At 53.0% G+C, this 19,420-nt stretch overlaps 1 protein-coding gene across 2 annotated transcripts in view; it reads left to right on the top strand.

The window, feature by feature from the left end:
• The window catches only part of ZBTB16 (zinc finger and BTB domain containing 16), a 54,166-nt gene extending 36,508 nt beyond the window's left edge, over positions 1-17,658 (top strand). For both annotated transcript variants that reach the window (XM_066334902.1, XM_066334901.1), the window contains exons 5-7: positions 12,033-12,203; positions 14,322-14,489; positions 14,737-17,658. In XM_066334902.1, the coding sequence (XP_066190999.1) occupies positions 12,033-12,203; positions 14,322-14,489; positions 14,737-14,966 (569 nt within the window). In that variant the 3' untranslated portion in view covers positions 14,967-17,658. The remainder of the gene's footprint in view (positions 1-12,032; positions 12,204-14,321; positions 14,490-14,736) is intronic.
• The last annotated feature ends 1,762 nt before the right edge of the window (positions 17,659-19,420 follow it).

A 19,420-nucleotide genomic window follows, 5' to 3' on the forward strand; every position in this document is an offset into this window, starting at 1 on the left:
ATGGTAACACAGAACCAGGCTGTTGTGCATGTGCTGCATCAAGAGCTGCTCATCTTTACACCAGAAAACTAACACCCCACTTCCTGAGGCAAGGCAGACAACAAGAATAAGTACAAAAAACTAGTTCCTGCTTGTAAGCACAGCACTGGCAGTGCTGTGTGCAGCCCCATCGACACAGGGCTGAGACGCCCTCTCCGGGTGTGCACTGTCCTTGGCCCCTGTCCCGCTGCAATAGAAAAGGCAGCAACTGTTTTGGCTCATCTTCCAGCAGCACAGGCTTGTTGCTGGGGAGAAGAGCATGGAAAATTCCTTACCCTTCTCCTCAAAAGTAGAGGAAAAAACAGAATGCATTGAGGTGGCAGCCTGAGTACCCCCAGGCAGCACCGCTGGGAGTCGGGATGTGCACACGAGCGCTGTTCGTGCTAACGGGTTTGGGGCTCGTGCTGACGTTTATAAATATCAGAGGTGACTCGTCTCGAGTTTCCTCCTGTGTGCCAAGGCAGTTAGCACACGGCAGCCGGTGTCAGTCAGCGGGACAGCACAGATTTACTCCTGACCCAATTTCACGTGGGCATGAGCGACACCTACTATAGAGCATGTTTGCTTTGGCAAGTAGTTGGATTTTTGATTTGTGGGGTTGGCGTGCCCCCAGCCGCGCCGCCAAGGGTGGCACAGCACCCTTCACTCTCCCCTGCCCATATCCCCTGGGAGCATTCCCTTCCTAGAACCCACACTCATATCCCTCATATCCCTCCTATCCTCTGTCCTGAGACACCATTAGCAAAAAGGAATTAATAGAACCAACATGTAACTGAAAATTGAAAAGCTCTATAACTTCCCCCCTTTTCTTCCCCCCCTCCGTTTTTTCTTTTGCTGGGATGTTGGTAGCGTTTTGATTTAATAGTTGGCCAAACACAAGGGTCTATTTTATTCAGAGTTTACAGGCCTCAGGGCTGTTATTCCTCCAAATTTAATAGCATTGAAATTGCAGGGTTGGCGATAATTTGCCTATCACTTTCTGCTCTCCCATTGATGTTTATTGTCAGCGGGATGGAATCTCAATCCGATTCACTTAGATAACATGTCTGTTAAACATTTAGATAATTGTGCCATCATTAACTTGTCACATTATTTTAGAGATTCAAAACAGTTGTGCAGTATAAGTGGAGGTACAAAGGGAGAAAGATCTGGTGCCTGAGAGCAGGAACCCGGGAGCAGAGGTGGCAGGATGCCCCCGCGCTGGGTCCCGTGGCAAGTGTTGCTCAACGACTGCATGGGATTTTTAAAAATTTTTAAATTATTTTTGTGTTATATGCCAGAGCTCTCGTGTTTTTCCACGGAAGAGCATCCCAGCAACCCTATTACTGGCTTGGGTTTGCCAAGGAATGTGTGGGAGCCTGGAGGAGGCGGAGGGGCATTGCGCCGGAGCTGCACTGTCACACGGGCACACACCACCCCCATTCTTGGCAAATGTACATTGAGTCCAATTTATTACATGTTTGTCTTATCTCCTCACATTCACTTTGTTTTCTCTGCCTCAAAATGGTTCCAGCCCAAAACCTTGCAGTGGTGCTGCAGTATGGCACACTGCTTCTTCCAGTGTGGAAATGACAGATTTTGAGCAAGCAGAAAAAAAAAAATACATGAGTTTGACATGATGTGAGCTATAAACCACACTGAAACACAAATTCTGTTTGCCTCACACTCAGTGTGGCACCACAATTAATGGTCAGGCCAGCGCTCTGCTAGGATGCTGGCATGACTTTGCTGGTGGCTGAGGCTTGTCTCAGTGGTGGCACTGGCCACCAACAGCCATCTGCAATGTCCCTGCTCTAGCAGCAGATTTGGGAGATGCTGTTTGTGGCTTGTCCTGTGGCATCCTCTTCTACAGTTTGATCAGAGCAATGCCTGGCACAAGCAGTCAGCATGAGCAGCTGGCACACTTCCTTACCAAAACCAGCCTGACATCTTCCTGGGCTGCCTGTGACTTTCTGTTACCATTTCACAGGACTCAGGAGGGTTTTCCGAGAGCAGCCCAACGAGGCTTCAGGGGGAAATACCTCTGGATCGTGCTTTTCTCCATAGCTAGAGATAATGCACTGCAGTATTAAGTACGCTTAGAGGTAATTATCCCTCCCGTGCTCGCCTCGGCTCCACAGTCCCGGCGGGGGGAGGGAGCGCTGGCAGAGCTGTGCTGTGATGGACAGTCAGTGCTCCACAGATTTTCTGGTGGCTGCCAGAGTGGATTCTGGATGCTCAGGTGCCGGCCCCAGCTCACAGAGGGTCTGGGGGCAGTGGGTCCTAGGGGCGCAGCACAGAGCCCCTTTGTCTGACAGTAATGTCCTGTGACAGCACTTGAAATCTGAGTCCTGGCGCGCATTCCTGCAGCCAGGAATCTCCCTGCCTCCCAAACCACGGCTGCTTCTGCCACCTTGACAGCAAATGGCAGCGAAAATTCCCTGTGCTCCTTGGTGCACACATGGGGAAATGTGGTGAGGCTGTGGATCGTGTAAGCTGGTGGATTCACCAAAACAAGCGAGGAGATGGGAGCGTGGCAGAGCCGTGCAGCCACGATGGCATTGGGGCCAATGGTCCGCCTTTAATTTTCCTGTGCAAATACTATTTAAAGCGTGATGAGAAAAGCCCTCTCACTAAGCTATGGAGAAAACTTTCTTGTCCTTTAATTCTAGATGAAGGGGATTAGTGTGAACATATTTAACCTCTGACCCATGGACAAAAGCATTATCAAATTTAGTTGCCAAGTGGCTCCCCATTTAACCAAACCAGTGCAGTATCACTGCAAGTTTTTTCCCTTCCCTCCCTTGAGAGCTTTAACATCTATTGTTGCCCTGGAGCAACGCGGGGACTCGGTAGTCTTCCTCTGCTGGCATTCAGGATGCTGGTCAGAGCCCCATAACAGAACACAGCGTGACATGGTAGTCACTGCTAGAACCCACGAAGGCTTGACAAAGCCAGCCCCCCAAAAAGCAAAGCCTTCTGTAAATGGAGCTGGTTTCCTCCCGGTTTGTGCATGCCCAACTCTGCGCTGGCCACACGCTGGCCTGTGGTGGCACAGAGGATGCTTGGCCGTCTCTCCAGAGCACAGAGAGATGTCTGTGTCCCCCTTTGCTCTGGAGCACAAGGGATCAGCTATGGCAGTCTTGAGGATGCTCGGCATTTCCATGCTGGGCTTTATAAAAGAGGGATGAAACACGGTCTCAGAGGCGGCCGGGGTCTCCTGGTCCAGCAGAGGAATGCCGAGAGGGGCCTCCCATCAGGAGCCGGTGTCCGTTTACAGTGCATCTCTCATAAACCCAGCGGCGGGGGCGAGGGCAGGGGGACCGGCCCTCCTGGTATGTGATTGATTATCTGGTATTTATGCCATTGAGGACTTTTCAGCGGCTCGGGGTCAGGGGGTCATCTCATGTGTCTTGCTGCAAATCCGCTTCCTTTTGTACAGTGCGGGCTGGGTGAGCAGACACACAAAAACAGCTTTTTCTTTTCCTTGGGAAAAAGGGGAGGGGGGCGGGCTGGTGTCAATGAATTTTTTTTTTCAGCCTTTCCTGAATAGTGTCCTTTTTAATTCCAAAGAACTTTTAATTAAAAGTAGCAGGAAAGTTCATCTCGACAAGGTTTAACTTACCTTAGCAGTTACTTTTGTCCCCCAGGATTCGCGTCTCCCCGCTGTACAAAAACCCCCAACAACTGGGGGCCAGGCTGCTCTCGGTGCCGCTCCATGTCTCCCCGGCTTTGCCGAGGGGGCCTTTTCATCTTTTCTCTTTTTTTAATGATGGGAGTGCAGGAATAATAAGCAGATGCTGCAAGTCCCGGCTTTGTGCCTCACGGCAGCCGGTCGCTCCACTGGCCAGGCTCTGCCAGGCAGCAGCCTCAGTGTCAAAAGGGTCATTTTGTTGGTTGGGGTGTGAAGCAGGGCTTTGTGACCGCTCCACAGGATGGAGGATGCCAGAATGGTGCCACCCTGAACAGGAGAGATGCACGAGTGGAACGGATTGGCCGTGGGAAGGTGGTGCTCTCTGCCGGGTGGGATGATGGCAGTGGTGGTGGTGATAGTGGTCTCTCATGGGAAGACCCCTGGGTCTCCTCACCAAATCTCTTTTTTCGAGATGGAGCAGTTTCTAGCACATCAGTTAAGCAACAGTTTAGAAGCAGTGGGGGAAATACTCTGACTTTTCAGCAGAAATTCAGAACTTTTGTTTCAGCTGTTTTCAGTCCAAATTCCAAACGGGAAGAGGACATCTGGGAAGCTGGTGCAGTGATGACAAGTAAGTGTGACATCTTCCCATCTGATGCAGTGGCCAGAAATGCCACCACGGTTTGCCCCAGAGAAACTAGTTCTCAGGAAAGGCAGAGGTGTCCCAATGCACAGCTTCCTTAGGAATGGCAGTGGTGAATCTGGCATTCTCCAGAATGGTGTGAGCTTAGAGGAAAGCAGCACAAAAGGGAGGTGTTGCACAGAGATGTTCACATTCCAGATTACTGCATTTCGGCCAGGTGATATGTTTTGCCAGGAAAGGGGGCAATTTTCCATTGGTACTTTTAGGGCTGAAACAGCTGAGTGGTGGTTTTTGCCAAGGATGATCATGAGTGAGCCTGCCTGAATGGGTGCAACATGTATTGCTTTATTTTGATAGATATTCAGTACAATAAAAAGGCCTTGGGGTTACCACTTTGCAGTGAGGATGTGCCTCCAGCTTCTGCCAGAAGGCTTTAGGGGCTGCAAACAGCTTCAAACAACTATTTGGCCTGAGAAAATGGAAATTGGGCTGTAGAACACAGCACACCATAGGTGTGAAGTGTCCGTAGTGCAATCCCAAGATAGAAGCATTAAAAGCTCAGGAACCTCTCACCTCCCCCAACCAGGAGATGGAAATGCAATAAAAAGTATTGGCCCTTAAAAACTCCTTCTGCCAGGTTTGCCTAGCACTCAGTTTCTTCAGGAAGAGAAGGAAAAGCTGCTCAGGCTCTGACTGTAGGCTGGGGTGATGCTGAACACATCCCTTCCTTTCAAAGCCTGGAAACCACATTCAGGCAGTAAACCAGGGAGCAGAAGCAGCACTTTCCAATGCTGCGAGAAGGGGTTAGGCATGCAACACACCAGAGTGGCTTGTTCTGGGGACAGGGGTGTGTCTAGACCAGTGCTGTCCCCCAAGAGCGTCCCTCACAGGCCCGGGGCTGCCCATATCCCTTGGATTGCATCTCCGTGGTGCACTCAGCATCCTGCCCTGGAGATGGGGGACACACTGAAGTCCCCCATGGCAGCTGATCCCATACCCTCCCAAAAACACATTTCCTATGAAGGCCCCATTTGGGCCCACAGGCAGATGTGGAGCTTCACCCAGCGCAGGTCCAGCTGCCGCCGTGATTGACGCAAAGCCAGTCTATAAATAAAGTCTTTCTCTCCTCTCATAAAGACTTTGCGGTTTAGTTTGCTTTCAAGGTCAAGATCAGACCTTTCTAAATAAACACATATCAAAGGATCATTAGCGGAGCAGCACTGTTAAATTGAGATATTAACTTCTGTCAGCCGCGCGTTTCCTTTTTGTTCTGTAACTCGCGACTGCAGCGGGTTTTTATTATTTTGGCCCTAGGCGGTAGCATCTGGCTTCTGTAGAGACTGTAAAAATTAAAAAGCAACACAAATCATTGCGAGAGAAAAGCAGTAAATTCAATGATAAGAATTTAAAATTAAAATGTTTCAGCGCTTTTATATTCTGCAAAACATGAAACGAATGAGTTGTGTGCCTGTTGCCATAAAGCCACCGCCGCTAATCGTCGCCTGGCTCCTTCCCTCCCTGCACGTGCCCTCATAATCACTTTGCCTGAGCCATCGAAGGAAACACAGTGAGGGAAGGTGATGATGATGGTGATGGTGACAGTGATGGAGATGGAGGGCGGTGAGGAAGGCACAAGGCGCCAGCAGTTGGGCATGGGGCAGCAATGGGCTGCCAAAAGGGAGAGAAGGGGATGCTCTTGTCCCACCCTACTAAAGGGAGACAGAGAGGTCAAGCTACAAGGATGTGACTAATGAGCCAGTTCATGAGGATATGGGACCACATTGTCCCCCAGGTGCAGATGGCCCCGGAATAAATCACCCCCAGCAGGCATGAGCTGCCCATGCCAGAGCTGCAGCTCAGGGCCTGACGCCCACTGCCCAGGCTGCTGCAGGCACCAGCATCCCATACGTCCTCCATGTGCATCCTGCCCGGGGCGATGGGGAGAGCAGGAGCATGGCTGTGGGAAGCAGCCCTGTGCATCACTGCAGGAGCAAAAACTGAGGCATTTATTTTGGGGGGGTTTGTTAATCCCCTGTGCTTGCAAGGTCAGTGTTGTACAACTGCTCTGAAATGCCAGAGTTTTCCTCGGCATTTGTAAAAGGGTGAGCTGGCATGGAGGCAGCAGGCAGTGCCAGAAGCTTGCCCTGCCCTCCTGTTGCAGCCAGAGAGTCCGCATCCAGCCCAGGAGGAAAACCAGCAGGGGCAGGAGAGCAGGCGGCAGCGGCTGCTTTTTAAGAATTTATTTTCCATAGTCAGTTAAAGTTGGGAAGAAAGCTGTGCTATCTCTAAGTAAATAATAATAATCAAACAAATGCCCCCTTGGGAGAAGTTGCCTTCCGTAAAGATGTTAATTAGCACAGAAGCCAAGCTTTGGAGTCCAGAGGCAATCTTTGAAACTGGGATGATTTGGTGACTCTGGCACAAAATGCACGCATTTCCTGTTTATCTTACGGGTTTTTTCCCCACTTTCTCCACTGAACCATGAAGGCTGTTGGGGCTGTTTGACTCAGCACAGTAATGAATGCCATCACTTCTCAGTAACACTGGAGCGAGTGGCACCACGCAATACAGCACAACACCCCTACATCCAGACAGGGCAGGTGTTCTGTCCCAACAGCAGCATTCAGGGAGGGCTCCTTTGCCCTTGCCTCTGGGTGCATTTTGGTGCTGCCACCAAAAACACCACTTTGGGTTTCATAACAATCCTGAAAACAGACACTGAGACTGGGCTGATTTCCTTACTCTGCGTGAATCCACCATCCTGGTGCAAAATGTAGCCTTTGTGCTGGTGCTACCACCAGTGTCCCTAGGCCTGTGCTGGTGCCCTTTTCTGCAGTGCCTGCTTTTCAACTCGATGACAACAGGATGTGCACAGTGTTCCCAGGGTCCCTTGTGTCAAGCTGAGCTGGGCACCTTCAGGCTGTCCTTCAGGCCAGCTGTGCCTGAGCTTGGGTGCTGGAGCTGTGACAGGGATGCTCCAGGCAATGTGTCCCTTGCCAACTGTTGCCTCTCCCAACCTTCCTGTAGGCAGGGCTGAAAGGGAGGGTTCTCTGCCACTCTCTGACCACCATTTCCAGTGGTAACTTCCTCGCCAGTGCTGCTGTTCCTGCACACTAGGGCCTGCAGCTTCCCCTGCAGCAGCAGCCAGCAGTCTTGACTGGCAGGCAGAGGCTGGTGCAGAGCCTTTGACACGCTGACAAAAATTATCAAATGTCCCTGAAATCTCATCTCAGAAGTGCCAGTTGCCTTTGGGCTCCTGCTTTGCATGGCCAGGATGTTTTGGAGCCATTCACCTTTGTTGTAAGGACAGCAGCAGTGTCAGGTCACCTCTGGCACATGCACCATGTAAGAGATGATGTTAAACATGAAAAGTGGAGGAGGGAGCCTTGTGGAACACCCTGAATTATCAAGACTTGAGCCGAGGGTTTGGGGGTTTTAGGGTGTGTGCATCCTGTGACACGAGCATGCTCATGCCCATGGTAATGCTGGAGCCTTCCCAGTGTGCCTCTCCATGACCTTTCATTCCATGTTTGTGATTATTTCAACAGTGGATGGATCTGCTCATTGTTCAAGTCTGATAACAGGGGTCTGAGGATAAGCAGGGAAAGATGGCAGCGTTGTGAAGAGGACTCAGGGAGGGGCAGTTTGGTTTGTACATCCCGACATTGGCACCATGTGCCTGGGGACTGCCAGCCCCGTGCTGCCACCGTGCTGGGGCTCAGCAGGGATTCCTTCACCAGCAAAGTGGCACCACTCCCTTTGTCCCCCCTCCCCTGCTGCCACAGCACCCCCGAGTCACCCCGTTCCCCAGCCACACAGCAGGTCTGGGCTTGGTGGTGCTGCCAGGGGCTCTGGGGGCCAGCAGGCCAGCACACACACGCGTGCTCTAGCATGGGGGGAAAAACTTGAAGTCAAATGTCTGAAAGTCAGATCCCTTTTTAGTATGAATTTGCTGTATCTCATTCTAAGCACTAATTCCAATTTAATTGCAAGTGGCCTGAAGCCTCTTCAATAGGAGTAACAAATGGTTTGATTTTGTAAACTTCATCAGACTGCATTTTAAATGCGACACACTAGCCCGGCTCGAATGCCAATGAAGCACTGAAGTAGCTCTCTGTTTACTAATTATCCGTTTTTACTTCAAGCCACGCTGGCTGGCTTGTCTGATTAAATCGGATTTGTGGGATAGAGAACAGCTAGCAGAGTTTTCTCTATAGTAAACGAGATTGAAACTATGGCCCGCCTGGCTGCACACTGTAAATTATATTTCCTTTTAAAGGGGACGTGTCGCCTTTCTCCTGCGGTGCACCTCCCGCATCCATAAACTCCACCAGAGCCCAGTGCCGAGGGAGACCCACCCCACGCTGCCTGCCTCACCCGTCGGCACGGCGCTTTTTAGTAGAATTCCTGCTCTGGCAGAGGCAGCGGGTGGGGGCGGTGCTGCCGCATCCCTCCGTCGCTGTGACTCGGACGGGGCGCGCTGCCGCACATCGCATCTCGCTCGTCATCACGGCTCTGGCGACTGCGCTGCTTTGGGATCAAGCTGCTGGAGAACAGGGATATGCATCTCTGGGCTTGCAGCCGCAGGGTTTGCCCACCTTTCATCAAGCATCCCTCCCCTAAAAATCGGTTTGGGGACCACCTCGTATTTAAAAAGACCGTGCAAGATTTGGCCAACACACTTACCAAAAGAGCATCTAACACACAAATCGCTCCAGCTTTCACCTCGGAGCCCTGTGGCAGTGCTAACAGCTGCCCCGCTAGTGGCTTTCAGCTCCTGGCATGGCACTGGGTCTGGCAGGGACACAGAAACTGGGGATGGTGGGCAAGGGTGGCAGCTGAATGCAGCGTGCGGGGCTGTGCTTAAACCTCCGCAGTTGTTAAGACTTCAATTCTGCGAGCTTGACCTACGCCGCCCCCTCCCTTGGTATCTATCTTTGTGCCCGGGGGCTTTTTATATTTTAATTTGCTTTTGAACGTCCTGCAAAATTAATGGCATGCTCGGGGCCATTGTGCGGTGTACAGTAGAGGGAAGGGCCGTCGGCGCCCGCCGAGAGCCAGTGCGTTTCCCGGGGAATGAATTGCTCGCCCGCCTTCACCCCTTTTAATTGTTGACAGTAAAAAGCGTTTAAATGCTGCTTAATTTGTAATCATCTTCCCGCAAAAAGGGGAGAAACCATTAAAATGTCAGGGAAATGAATAAATCCGTCTCTCACTGATTTGGGGCGGCAGCATTTCTTTATCAGGGGTGATTTTTCTTCCAACGGCTGAGGGCTGGCTCGGGGCTTCTGTGGCTGGAGCCCAGAGATGCACTCACCACAGGACACACGGCTGAGTCCTGTGTCACCCAGTGTGGCACCCTCTCAAGAGTTTTCCCATTTTTTTCCCGCTTCCCATCCTTTCTCCAAAGGCGTGACGTTGTTGACATGTACCCTAAAAAACGTCAGGCAGCTTGAAGGCCGGCAGTGGGATGGTACCTGGCAGACCCCAGCGTGCCGCCTGCCGCGCCCCTGGGCTGCTGGAGAGTGTCATCTGCGGAGCCTCAGCGCTGGGAACAAGCCCCGCCTGAGCTCGGGGCTGCGTGTCCCGCTGCTGGGCTCCGTGCTGGGATGCGGGGCCATCTCCCACATCCTCCACCTCTGCGCCCGGCTGGTGTCAGCCTTTGTGTCACGCAGATGCTCCGCTCTCAGAGCACAACTGGAACCATGTGCCTTCTCGTGCCATGCTGGTACAGGCTCACCTACCAGTCTGGGGTGTTTGTTTACTGATACATCACTTGAAAAGAAAAAAAGGAAAGAAAAAAAAAATAGAAAAAATAAAGGAAGAGAGAGAAATTTAAAACAGGGTTTTGCAGGTCTCAGGAAGCAGCACCTGGTGGATGCCCAGCTCCAGCGAGCAGCCCCGTTCCCCCATGCGTGCACGAGGCAGCTCGTCCCCATCACTGTGGCTGCTGGAGTCAGCCCATTTTTTTTTTTTTTTTTTTTTTTCAAGCGGGGGCCAATTAGTTTCACAAATGAGGGCCCTACGGTGCCAGGGAGGATTTGTTACGGCCCCGCGCGCCGGCCCAGCGGCATTGTCCTGCCCTCCGCCCCCACGGGAGCCCATTGTCCCCGGCCCCAGCGGGGGCTGCTGGCGGCAGATTTATCGGGGCCGGCGTCCCGCCGGCCGGGGCCTCCGCTCCGCAGCTGGCCGCGGCGCTGGGGGCTCAGCCCCGGGGACCTTTGACCCGTCCTGCTGTCACCGCCGGGGCCGCCGAGGGCCGCGGGGCCACATACCTCTTGGGATTTGCTTCGCACTGCCCGCTTGGGGCTGCCTGCTTTTTTTTTTTTTTCTTTTTTTTTCTTTTTTTTTTTCTTTTTTTTTTTTTTTTTTCCTTTTTTTTTTTTTTAATTTTTTTTTTTTTTTTGTCTCGGGAGCGTTTTGTCCGCAGCTGCGTGTGGGGCACATGAGCCCACAACCCCCTGGGATAAATCCCTGCAGAGGGAGAAAGGCAGCTCCGTGCTCCGTGCAGAGCCACCTCTCTCTTGCTGCTTTTATTCCCATTTCACCGGGGTTTTTTTCCAGATTTCGGAGCATTTTTTGGTAGCCCAGTGCAAGGCTGAGATTGAGCATCTCCCCAGACAGCTCCTGCATCCCCAGCAGGACAGGGCTGACTGCGGCATGCCACCACACCTGGGTGGGTGATGGTACAATGCAGGAGCAGGTGAGGGTGTGAACAGAGATGCTCTCTGGGATGTCTCCCAAGCTGGAGGTGTGGGTCTGCCCAGGAGCATCCTTTCCTGTCATCTGCCTTATGCCAGGCAGGACCATGATTCTGACAGTGCTGCTGCCCATCATGTCCCTGCCCCATGGTGCTGTGGTCCTGGTGGGCTCCCTGGGCTTGGTTTTGGCAGCGTGGCAAGCAGCCCTCTGCCCCTGCTGTTCCTGGAGGCTGCATGGATTTGTTGGTTACCTTGAACATCTTGTGGTGCTAATGAATTGCTAATACAATTTTCTAGCTAATTTTATTTCCATAGTCCTCACATTTTAATGTCTCCAAAAAGCGAGCATTTATTTGCTTAATCTCCCTGCGTAATACAATTTGCAGTGACTCACAGTTCTGAACAATCAGCTATGCATAAGCAAAAACAAACTGTTTAACGACATAGAGGTCTGAGATGTTTATGCACAGGGTATGAGCACCTGGGTTGGGGGTTTGTCCCTGTTGTGTTGCTGTAGGCAGGTTTGTGCCCAAGAGCGATGGTATGGAGCTTGGATCTGCCTTGGGGGTCAGGGTCACACACAGCACAAGGGGTGGGCACCTTGCCCTCTCACATCCCGACTCCTGCTCCCCAGGGCAGCTTTATTGGGGGAATCTTGGGGTCTCCTTTCACCTGGGCACCCAAAGGTCTGAACTCAGCAGCTCTCACAGGTGTGTGGGGGTGCAGTGATCACCCAACAGCTGCCTTGCGTTTGGGCATCCCTCAGCGTTGCCAGGGCTCCCAGCTGCCTCCGGTGCCATAAAAGCGGCTTCTCCTGTTCAGCTGTTCCTCTCAGAGGGCCAGTGTCAGCAGGGTGAGGGTGGCCGGGGTGCTGCTGTTGGGCCTCCCAATGACACCCAGAGCCCTGCGGCTCTTGGGGTCCCTTCTGCTGCCAGAGCATCCCTGCTGCCATGTGGGTGTGGGGACCCCACGCAGTGGGGTGATGGGGCCTGGGGTGCCAGGCAGTGCCTAAGCAAGGTCTCTCCCTCTCGCACAGGTACAGACATGGCTGTTTTCTGCCTGCTGTGTGGCAAGCGGTTTCAGACGCAGAGCGCCCTGCAGCAGCACATGGAGGTGCACGCCGGGGTGCGCAGCTACATCTGCAGCGAGTGCAACCGCACCTTCCCCAGCCACACCGCGCTCAAGAGGCACCTGCGCTCCCACACAGGTACGGCGGCACCACCGTGGGGACTCAGGGCAGCTGGGACGTGCTCCTTCCCCTTGTGTGCGAAAGAAACAGGGGTAAGAAGGGTGGTTTGTATTCAAAGTGTGGAGGTGAATGAAGCGGCTTGGGTTTGAAAAACAAAACAGAAAAAAAAAAAAAAAAGAAAAAGCTGTGTGTAATAAGTTGATCTGGCCTGAGGTGGCACGTGACCTTCTTAGGGGGTGTGCGATCATATCCGCCTCATCAGCTTACGGCAGTAGATGCACATAATCAGCTGGTGCTCGGCCCTAATGGGATTAGGGCGACCTGCGCTACGTGTAGCTGGTGCTGCCGTGGCCCCACTGGGGCAGGGCTTGGCTGCAGGATTGCTGAGCGGGAGAGCCCGGCTTGGCCGCCTTATGCCGTGTCCTCAAAGAGCCCATGCCGTGTCCTCAGCTCCTCCGACGGCATCCCTGGGCAGCTCCGTGGTCCTGGCCACACCAGCAGCACCATCATTCAGGGCCAGTCACAAAACACCCCTGAAAGAGCTGAGTCTTGAGGAATGAGCAGGAGCGTGCAGGATCACAGCCAGTGCCATGGATCTTTACAGATGCCTGGGTGAAGCATTCCTCACCTATGCTTTGCTCACACAGTTGGGAGGCTCCTTGACACCACTGCTGTTGCTGACAGGGAACAAAACGTATGCTGAGTGGGGATGCCCCTTCTTTCTCTTGTCAGGCAGGGGGCACACACACAATCTTTAACAGGGATGTAAAGGTGGCTGCTGGGGTTGTGCAGGTGGTGTCACGGAGCATCGCTCTGTCCAGCCTGTGGCTGGCAGCTGCCAGACCCACACGTGGGCTCGGGGTTCCAGTGTGGGAAACGGGAATTCTGTGTCGATGATAAGCATGTTAATGCTGAGTGCTGGAGCTATTTATAGCTGGTAATCCGGTGACCTGGGCTGCGGGTCGGGCTGCGCGTGTCCCACCCCAACCTCTGCCGCTTTAGTAGCTCCCGGCTGTGAAAAAACACTGGGATCATCGACGCTTTAGGAGCATTTAATCATGCCATGTGGTGCCATCCTGCACAGCTGCAGGATGCTCCCTCTTGTCCCACGGCCAGGGGGCTCCATGGGCTCAGGCTCCCCTGAAAAGTGGGTGGGTGGAAATGCTGGCTGCCCCTGGCTGAAAAATTGCAGTCTTTGACTGTAGGATCAAAAGCCAAAGCAGCAGTTTGGGCACGGGAAGGGGAGAGTCAACAGCAGCCCCAGGCACTGCCTGCATCGCCTTTGGACGGGGGCTCTGAACTGCATCCTGAGCATCCTCCTCCCCCCAGGTGCCCAGGCAGCAGCTGCAGGAGGGGGCAAGGGGCCGCAGCACTGGGCTGCGGCAAATGGGGAGAGAGTAAAATATCATTTTAAAGAGGAAGCGAAAGCACAGGCATGTGAGTATATAACGAGAAGGACAATTTATGCCCAGGCACGAGTGCAGTTTGACACGGGGATAATGAAAAAACGTAGGTCATTGTGGATGACTTAAGCCTTCACAGCTGAAGAAAATGTATGAAATGCGGGGAACATTACACGCTTGGCAGCTCCGCACATCTGCAGCAGGACAAGTGAAATACAGTTCGCCATTCTTTACCATAAACTGTGCTTGTAGGATATGCGGCACAGAGAAATTGTAATTACAGTGACAAGACAAATCAGTAATATTTAAATATTCATGAACAAAGTCTCGGACGATCAATCTATCTTTATTGTCCTTGCCTTCGCGGCTGTAATAAATAAGTAGCTGGAGCCCTCACCTTTCCTTCAAATCATTCTGCCTTTGGTGCCAAACCAGAGTTCATTTATCAGCCACCTGGTCTGGAGTGGGAGATGCCCAGGGCTGGGTCTGTGCTGGTGCTGCTGGGTGAAAAGCCTGGAAATTTGTGGCAGGAGGGTTGCAAAGTGCTCGGTCTCTCTACCATGCCATGGACCTGAGCATCCCATCCGTACAGGCATGAAGGGACCAGCGCACTGCACTGGGGAGACTGGGGGTGCTCTGTCCCCAGAATGGTTGCCTGGGGTAAAAAGGCTGGGGACTGCTTTTGGTGTGGCACAGCAGTCACAGCAGCCCTGACCCCCACGTGTGCTTGCAGGTGACCACCCCTACGAGTGTGAGTTCTGCGGTAGCTGCTTCCGGGACGAGAGCACGCTGAAGGGCCACAAGCGCATCCACACCGGTGAGAAGCCCTACGAGTGCAACGGCTGTGGCAAGAAGTTCAGCCTCAAGCACCAGCTGGAGACCCACTACCGAGTCCACACAGGTACATGCTGGGGTGTCTGTGGTGAGGCTAGTGGAAGGGCTGGCATACAGACCAGGGTGGCAGCCAGGGATAACGAACCCTGAATGCGCCAGCATGTAACCATTGTAAATTGGGGATCGGTAGTCACATCGGTTCTGCTGTGCATTACTTGGTTATCAGCTGTGCCCACTGCATCGATGCTGGGCAGTTGATCAGCACCTGGAGGCCCTGAGCCCCCACTGACACCCTGTATCCCTGTATCCCACAGGCGAGAAGCCCTTTGAGTGCAAGCTGTGCCACCAGCGCTCCCGGGACTACTCAGCCATGATCAAACATCTTCGGACCCACAATGGCGCTTCCCCCTACCAGTGCACCATCTGCCTGGAGTACTGCCCCAGCCTCTCTGCCATGCAGAAGCACATGAAGGGCCACAAACCAGAGGAGATCCCCACCGACTGGCGCATAGAGAAGACCTATCTCTACCTCTGCTACGTCTAAGGGAGGAGGCAGAGGGGCAGCAGGGCCAAGTGGCAGATGTCTGGGCAAAAAATCCCACCGAACCCGCAGCATCCATGGCCTTGTTTGTTTTCAGTTCTCATTCGTTTCTTCTCAGCGGAAGGATCCTGCAGCTCATGCCAGAGCAAGGGACGTACCGGCTCCTTCCCCAGCCCCATCCACACTGCTGTCCCAGCTGCTTGTGCGCCTGCTGCCCTTTCATCCTTGCTGCAGGGCAGGTTTCACCCTTTGCAAGCTCCAGCCAGGCCCTCCATCACCCTTGGCATTGGCCACTGGTGCTGCTGGGAAGACCGTGTAGGAAAGAGATGCTTACCTGAAAGTGTGTGTACAGGTAGTGCTCTGGGAAGGCTTTAATTTCTGGTGTCCTCTTGTCACTGCGTAGACCCTGCCGTGGATGCCCTGCAGGGGACCTGAGCTCCTGTGTGAGGCTTGGGCCCCATTCTGGCAGGTTCTCATGCTCCCAGGCTGCAGCATCACAGGCAGGAGAGCACAGTGCCCTGTGAGCCACAAGGCAATGCTTTTGCAAGAGCGTCCTGGGAGAATCCTGCCAGAGGAGGGTGTCTGGGGCAGGGAGCCAACTGTGAGCCAGGCTGCCTTGAGGTGTTGCTTGGTGTCCAGGTGGGCTCGGGAAGCACAGGAGGCTGCTGCTCTCCCCATGACCAAAGACCTCTCTATGCATTTCTCCCTCCTTCCCTGCCTTCCTGGGGCAAGGGTGAAGCCCCCCATGGGGAGATTCAATTGGTTTGGTGATGTGCAGTCAGTACCAGTGTTGGAGCTGTTAGTGTGTGGCATCACTCTAAATGCAGGGATCCTCTTTTCTTCTGCTGATTTGGGGCACCTGGAAGGTGCCAAGTGTGGGGTTTTTTGCCCAGCCCTCAGCCGCAGGAGCCCACAAGTAAGGGGTGCCCAGTGGCAGGCGGCTTTGCTCGCCGCTTTTTTGCTTTTTGTTTGGTTTTTTTGAACTTTCTTTTGGAATATTTCCGCGTTTAGCACATTTTACTTGAAATTACCTCGTTTTTTTGTGACCTCATGAGCTTTTATTGATTTGGGAGGAACAGGGGGTGGCATGGCTGGGGTGCACCAGCCACGTGCCCAGCATTGGTCGTGGAGAGGTGGTGAGGCAGTGGTGTCCCTGCCAGCCTCCTGTTGTGCATTATCCTTACCAAAACTGGTATTTTTTGCCTGGCCCTATGGGGCTGGGGGTGTTGGTTCTGAAGCTACCTCTTGTGTTTGTTTTTGTTGTGTTTCTCCTGCGCAGCCGCGGGCTTGGTGGTTCCATCCCGCGGCTCTTTTTTTGTCGTTTTGCTGCGTTTGGGTGAAAAGGGGGGAAAGGAGCTGGGAGGGGTGGGGCAATGTCTGATACAATTTGGAGGGACACTGATGGCCCCTTTGGGTTTGGGGTGCCCTTCCCACTTCTCCTGGTGCCAAGCAGGGATACGGCTGTGGGAGCAGCATCCTCCCTCGTGCCCCAGTCCGGCTTTGCACGTGTGTGTGCCCCTGCACATGGGAGTGTTGCTGCTCTGCGCAGGGTGGACACCGCTGCTGTACAATCCGGGATGTGACTGTGGAGAACGGCTCATTTAATTGTTGTGCCTAAGAAAAAAACAGAAAAAAGTATTAAAAAAAGAAAACAGTTCTTTCACACAGAAAGTTGCTGCAATTTCTGGCGTGTGCACGGCAGGTCCCTGTGGTGTCAGACACAGGTGCCATGGAGCACGTGGCCAAGCTCATGTGGCTTTTTTTTTTTTTTTTTTTTTTTTTTTTGCTTTAACCTCCCCTTCCATCCCACCATCCCACCATCCCTCTCCCTCAGAGACACAGCCTCCACCGCAACAGTGTTGGGGTCAGCGTTGGAGTGATGCTGCTGTATCCCGGGCACACGTCCCCGCACTGTTTGCTGTGGCGCAGCCCCCGCCACCCCTCCATATATATATAAAGTATATATATGTGTATCATAGCAGTGAGGACCAAGCGCCGCACGGGGCCCCGTGGTCCCGGGCTCCCTCTCCCCTGGCTTGTTGTCAGTGTTGTGAGCGCCCGCTTGCCCGTCCCGTTGCTCTGTGTTGCCGCTCGTGGTTCGGGTCCGTCGCTGTCCTCGTTCCGTCTACCTCAGCACCTCTCTGAGCCCGGGCGCAGAAGGTGCCCAAGTTCCCCTTTGGTTTTCTCAGAGTATCTATTTGCCCCTATTTTTTGTACTACTTTTCCTGTCTGACCATTTGCTCCCCTGCGGTTCTGCTTGCAAGTCCTCTTTCTGTCCTCTAGCCACAGATGCCGATAGCTAAAAGTTTCCTGAAAAATAAAGAAAAAAAAAAAAAAAACCAGTTGTGGTGTCTTCTAGTTGCAGCTCTCCGCATCTGCCTTTGTCCTGTGTAGATTCAGATGCATTTCTTTGTAAGACTTCAGTGTTTCTGACAGAGGAAAAAAAAAAGACAAAAAAAAAAAGAATATACTGCTGCAGGTTTTTTTCTCTCCATGTGTCACTAAGTGAAGTTCGTGCCTTCTATAGCAAAGAGAATATTTTTTACATCCTACTAACAGTAGATTTTTTTGTAGTGAACATTTTTTGTATTTTTATTTATAAGTCTCATAAGGAAAATAGCAATGTTCAGTTGTATACCTTGAATCTGCAGTTAGAAAACAAAAAACAACCAATAAAGTTAATTCCGTTGTCTCAGCCTGCTGTCTCCCATTCCTGTGGCTGTCAAGAGGAGGAGGAGGAGGAAGAGGAGGTGGACGAAGGATGCATTCCACCAGCTTGGGGTGAGCCATGGGGGTACCCACAGTGGTGAGTTTGGGGGTGCCTGCTCTGAGGGGGGAATTGGGGAGGTCCTATCCCTAAACCAACCCCAGTGGGCAGGGGCTCTCCCTGGAATGTCAATGTCCCCATGGGCAGGGAGCATCCTCAGCGTGCTGCCTGTGCTGCTGCCTGCCCATGCGGCTCACCAGGGAGCAGAGCAAGTTTGCCTCAATGAAAGTGAACTCGTTCATTTAAACCTGCCTGCAGAGCCGTCCGGCCCCCCGCTGCGTTAATTATCCTGTAGTTCCCGACTGATTGCTGTACACTAAGCTTAAGCCCTCCTTTATTTATTTACTGACTACATTAACGGCAGCGCCTGCTCTCCTTTTGTGCTGTGGCAAACCGCAAAACCCCGCAGGCTGCAGCTGGGCCGAGTGGGTGCTGCCAGCAGCCCCCAGCCTTGCCTGTGCCCGGTGCATGCTGCCCACTGCCGGCCTTGGCCTCGGGATGCTGTCAGACCTTTGTTACAGCACAGCTGGAGTCACCAAGTGCAGAGCATCATTTAGTTTTTCCCAGGGATGGATGGCATGTGCCAGTTTCAAGGCCAGGCCCATCCCCTGGCCCAGCACTTCCCAGCAGGTTTGAGGAGCTGCGTGTCCATTCCAAGGTCCTGATGGTGGTCCTGCTTCCCCCAGCACAGCCTCCCAGGAAGGCTTTGGGAAAAGGGTGGGGAACTTAGGTGCAGGTTTGGGCAAGCAGGGGTGGTCCTGCTGTGGGCAACCTGCGGGCTGCAGTGTCCCAGGAGAATGGGGGCAAAGCCCCTCGCCAGCGTTCAGCCTGGCACAAAGGCGTTGTTATAATGACGGGGAAATCGCGGTAGGACCGGGCCTTTGTGTGCACGCTCGCACAGCAGCTGGGAGCGATTATGCTGCAACAATGTTCTGTTCCATCAACATTATGTCCTCATTAAACCTTTATTAGGAGATTAGATTCAGATTTATTGATTTTTTTTTTTTTAAGAGGAAAATGCAGGCTTCTTTCAGGGAGATGCCTGGAACTTTTTCCCACATGCAGCACTTCCCAAAGTAGCAAGAGGGCAAAGGGAGAATCTATCTTTCCTCCAGCATGGGCAGCCTGTCCTTCCAGGGAAAGGGACTGCTGAGCTGCTTGAGGGGGTTAGGTTGGGTGCATGATGGCTTGCTGGCACAGAGAAGACAAGGACGAGGACCAAAACATTCCATGGGATACGGCAGCACAAGTGAGCACCTTGCAGTGCAGCCTGGGGGCCATCAGGGTCACGGTGGGCAGGAGAGGAATGGCAAGGCTGGCTCAGGAGTCTTGCTGCCCAGTACCCTCGTCAAACACATGGGCTGGGTGGCATCACATTCCCGGGTCAATGGCCCCATTGGATTTGTCTGTTGGAGCGTTTGATGTTACACGAAGGCAGCTCATTCCAGAGGGTGTTAATTGCCCGCTGCACTGATCAGGTCTGTAGCACCATCGATCTCAGCAGGATCAATGGGCTGATTTAGTGTCTCACGAACTCTTTAACTGGACACCTCATCAATAGGCAGCCACTTACAGACCATCAGCGCATTAGTGCGGGCCGGCGCTGGCAGGATCCCACTCCACTCGTCCTCAGCCCCATCACTCAGAGGTAAGTTTTCCTGCAGGTGATGGCTCTGGGATGGTGAGTGGG

This window comes from Sylvia atricapilla, chromosome 23, assembly GCF_009819655.1.
Source record: "Sylvia atricapilla isolate bSylAtr1 chromosome 23, bSylAtr1.pri, whole genome shotgun sequence".
Lineage (NCBI taxonomy): Eukaryota > Metazoa > Chordata > Aves > Passeriformes > Sylviidae > Sylvia > Sylvia atricapilla.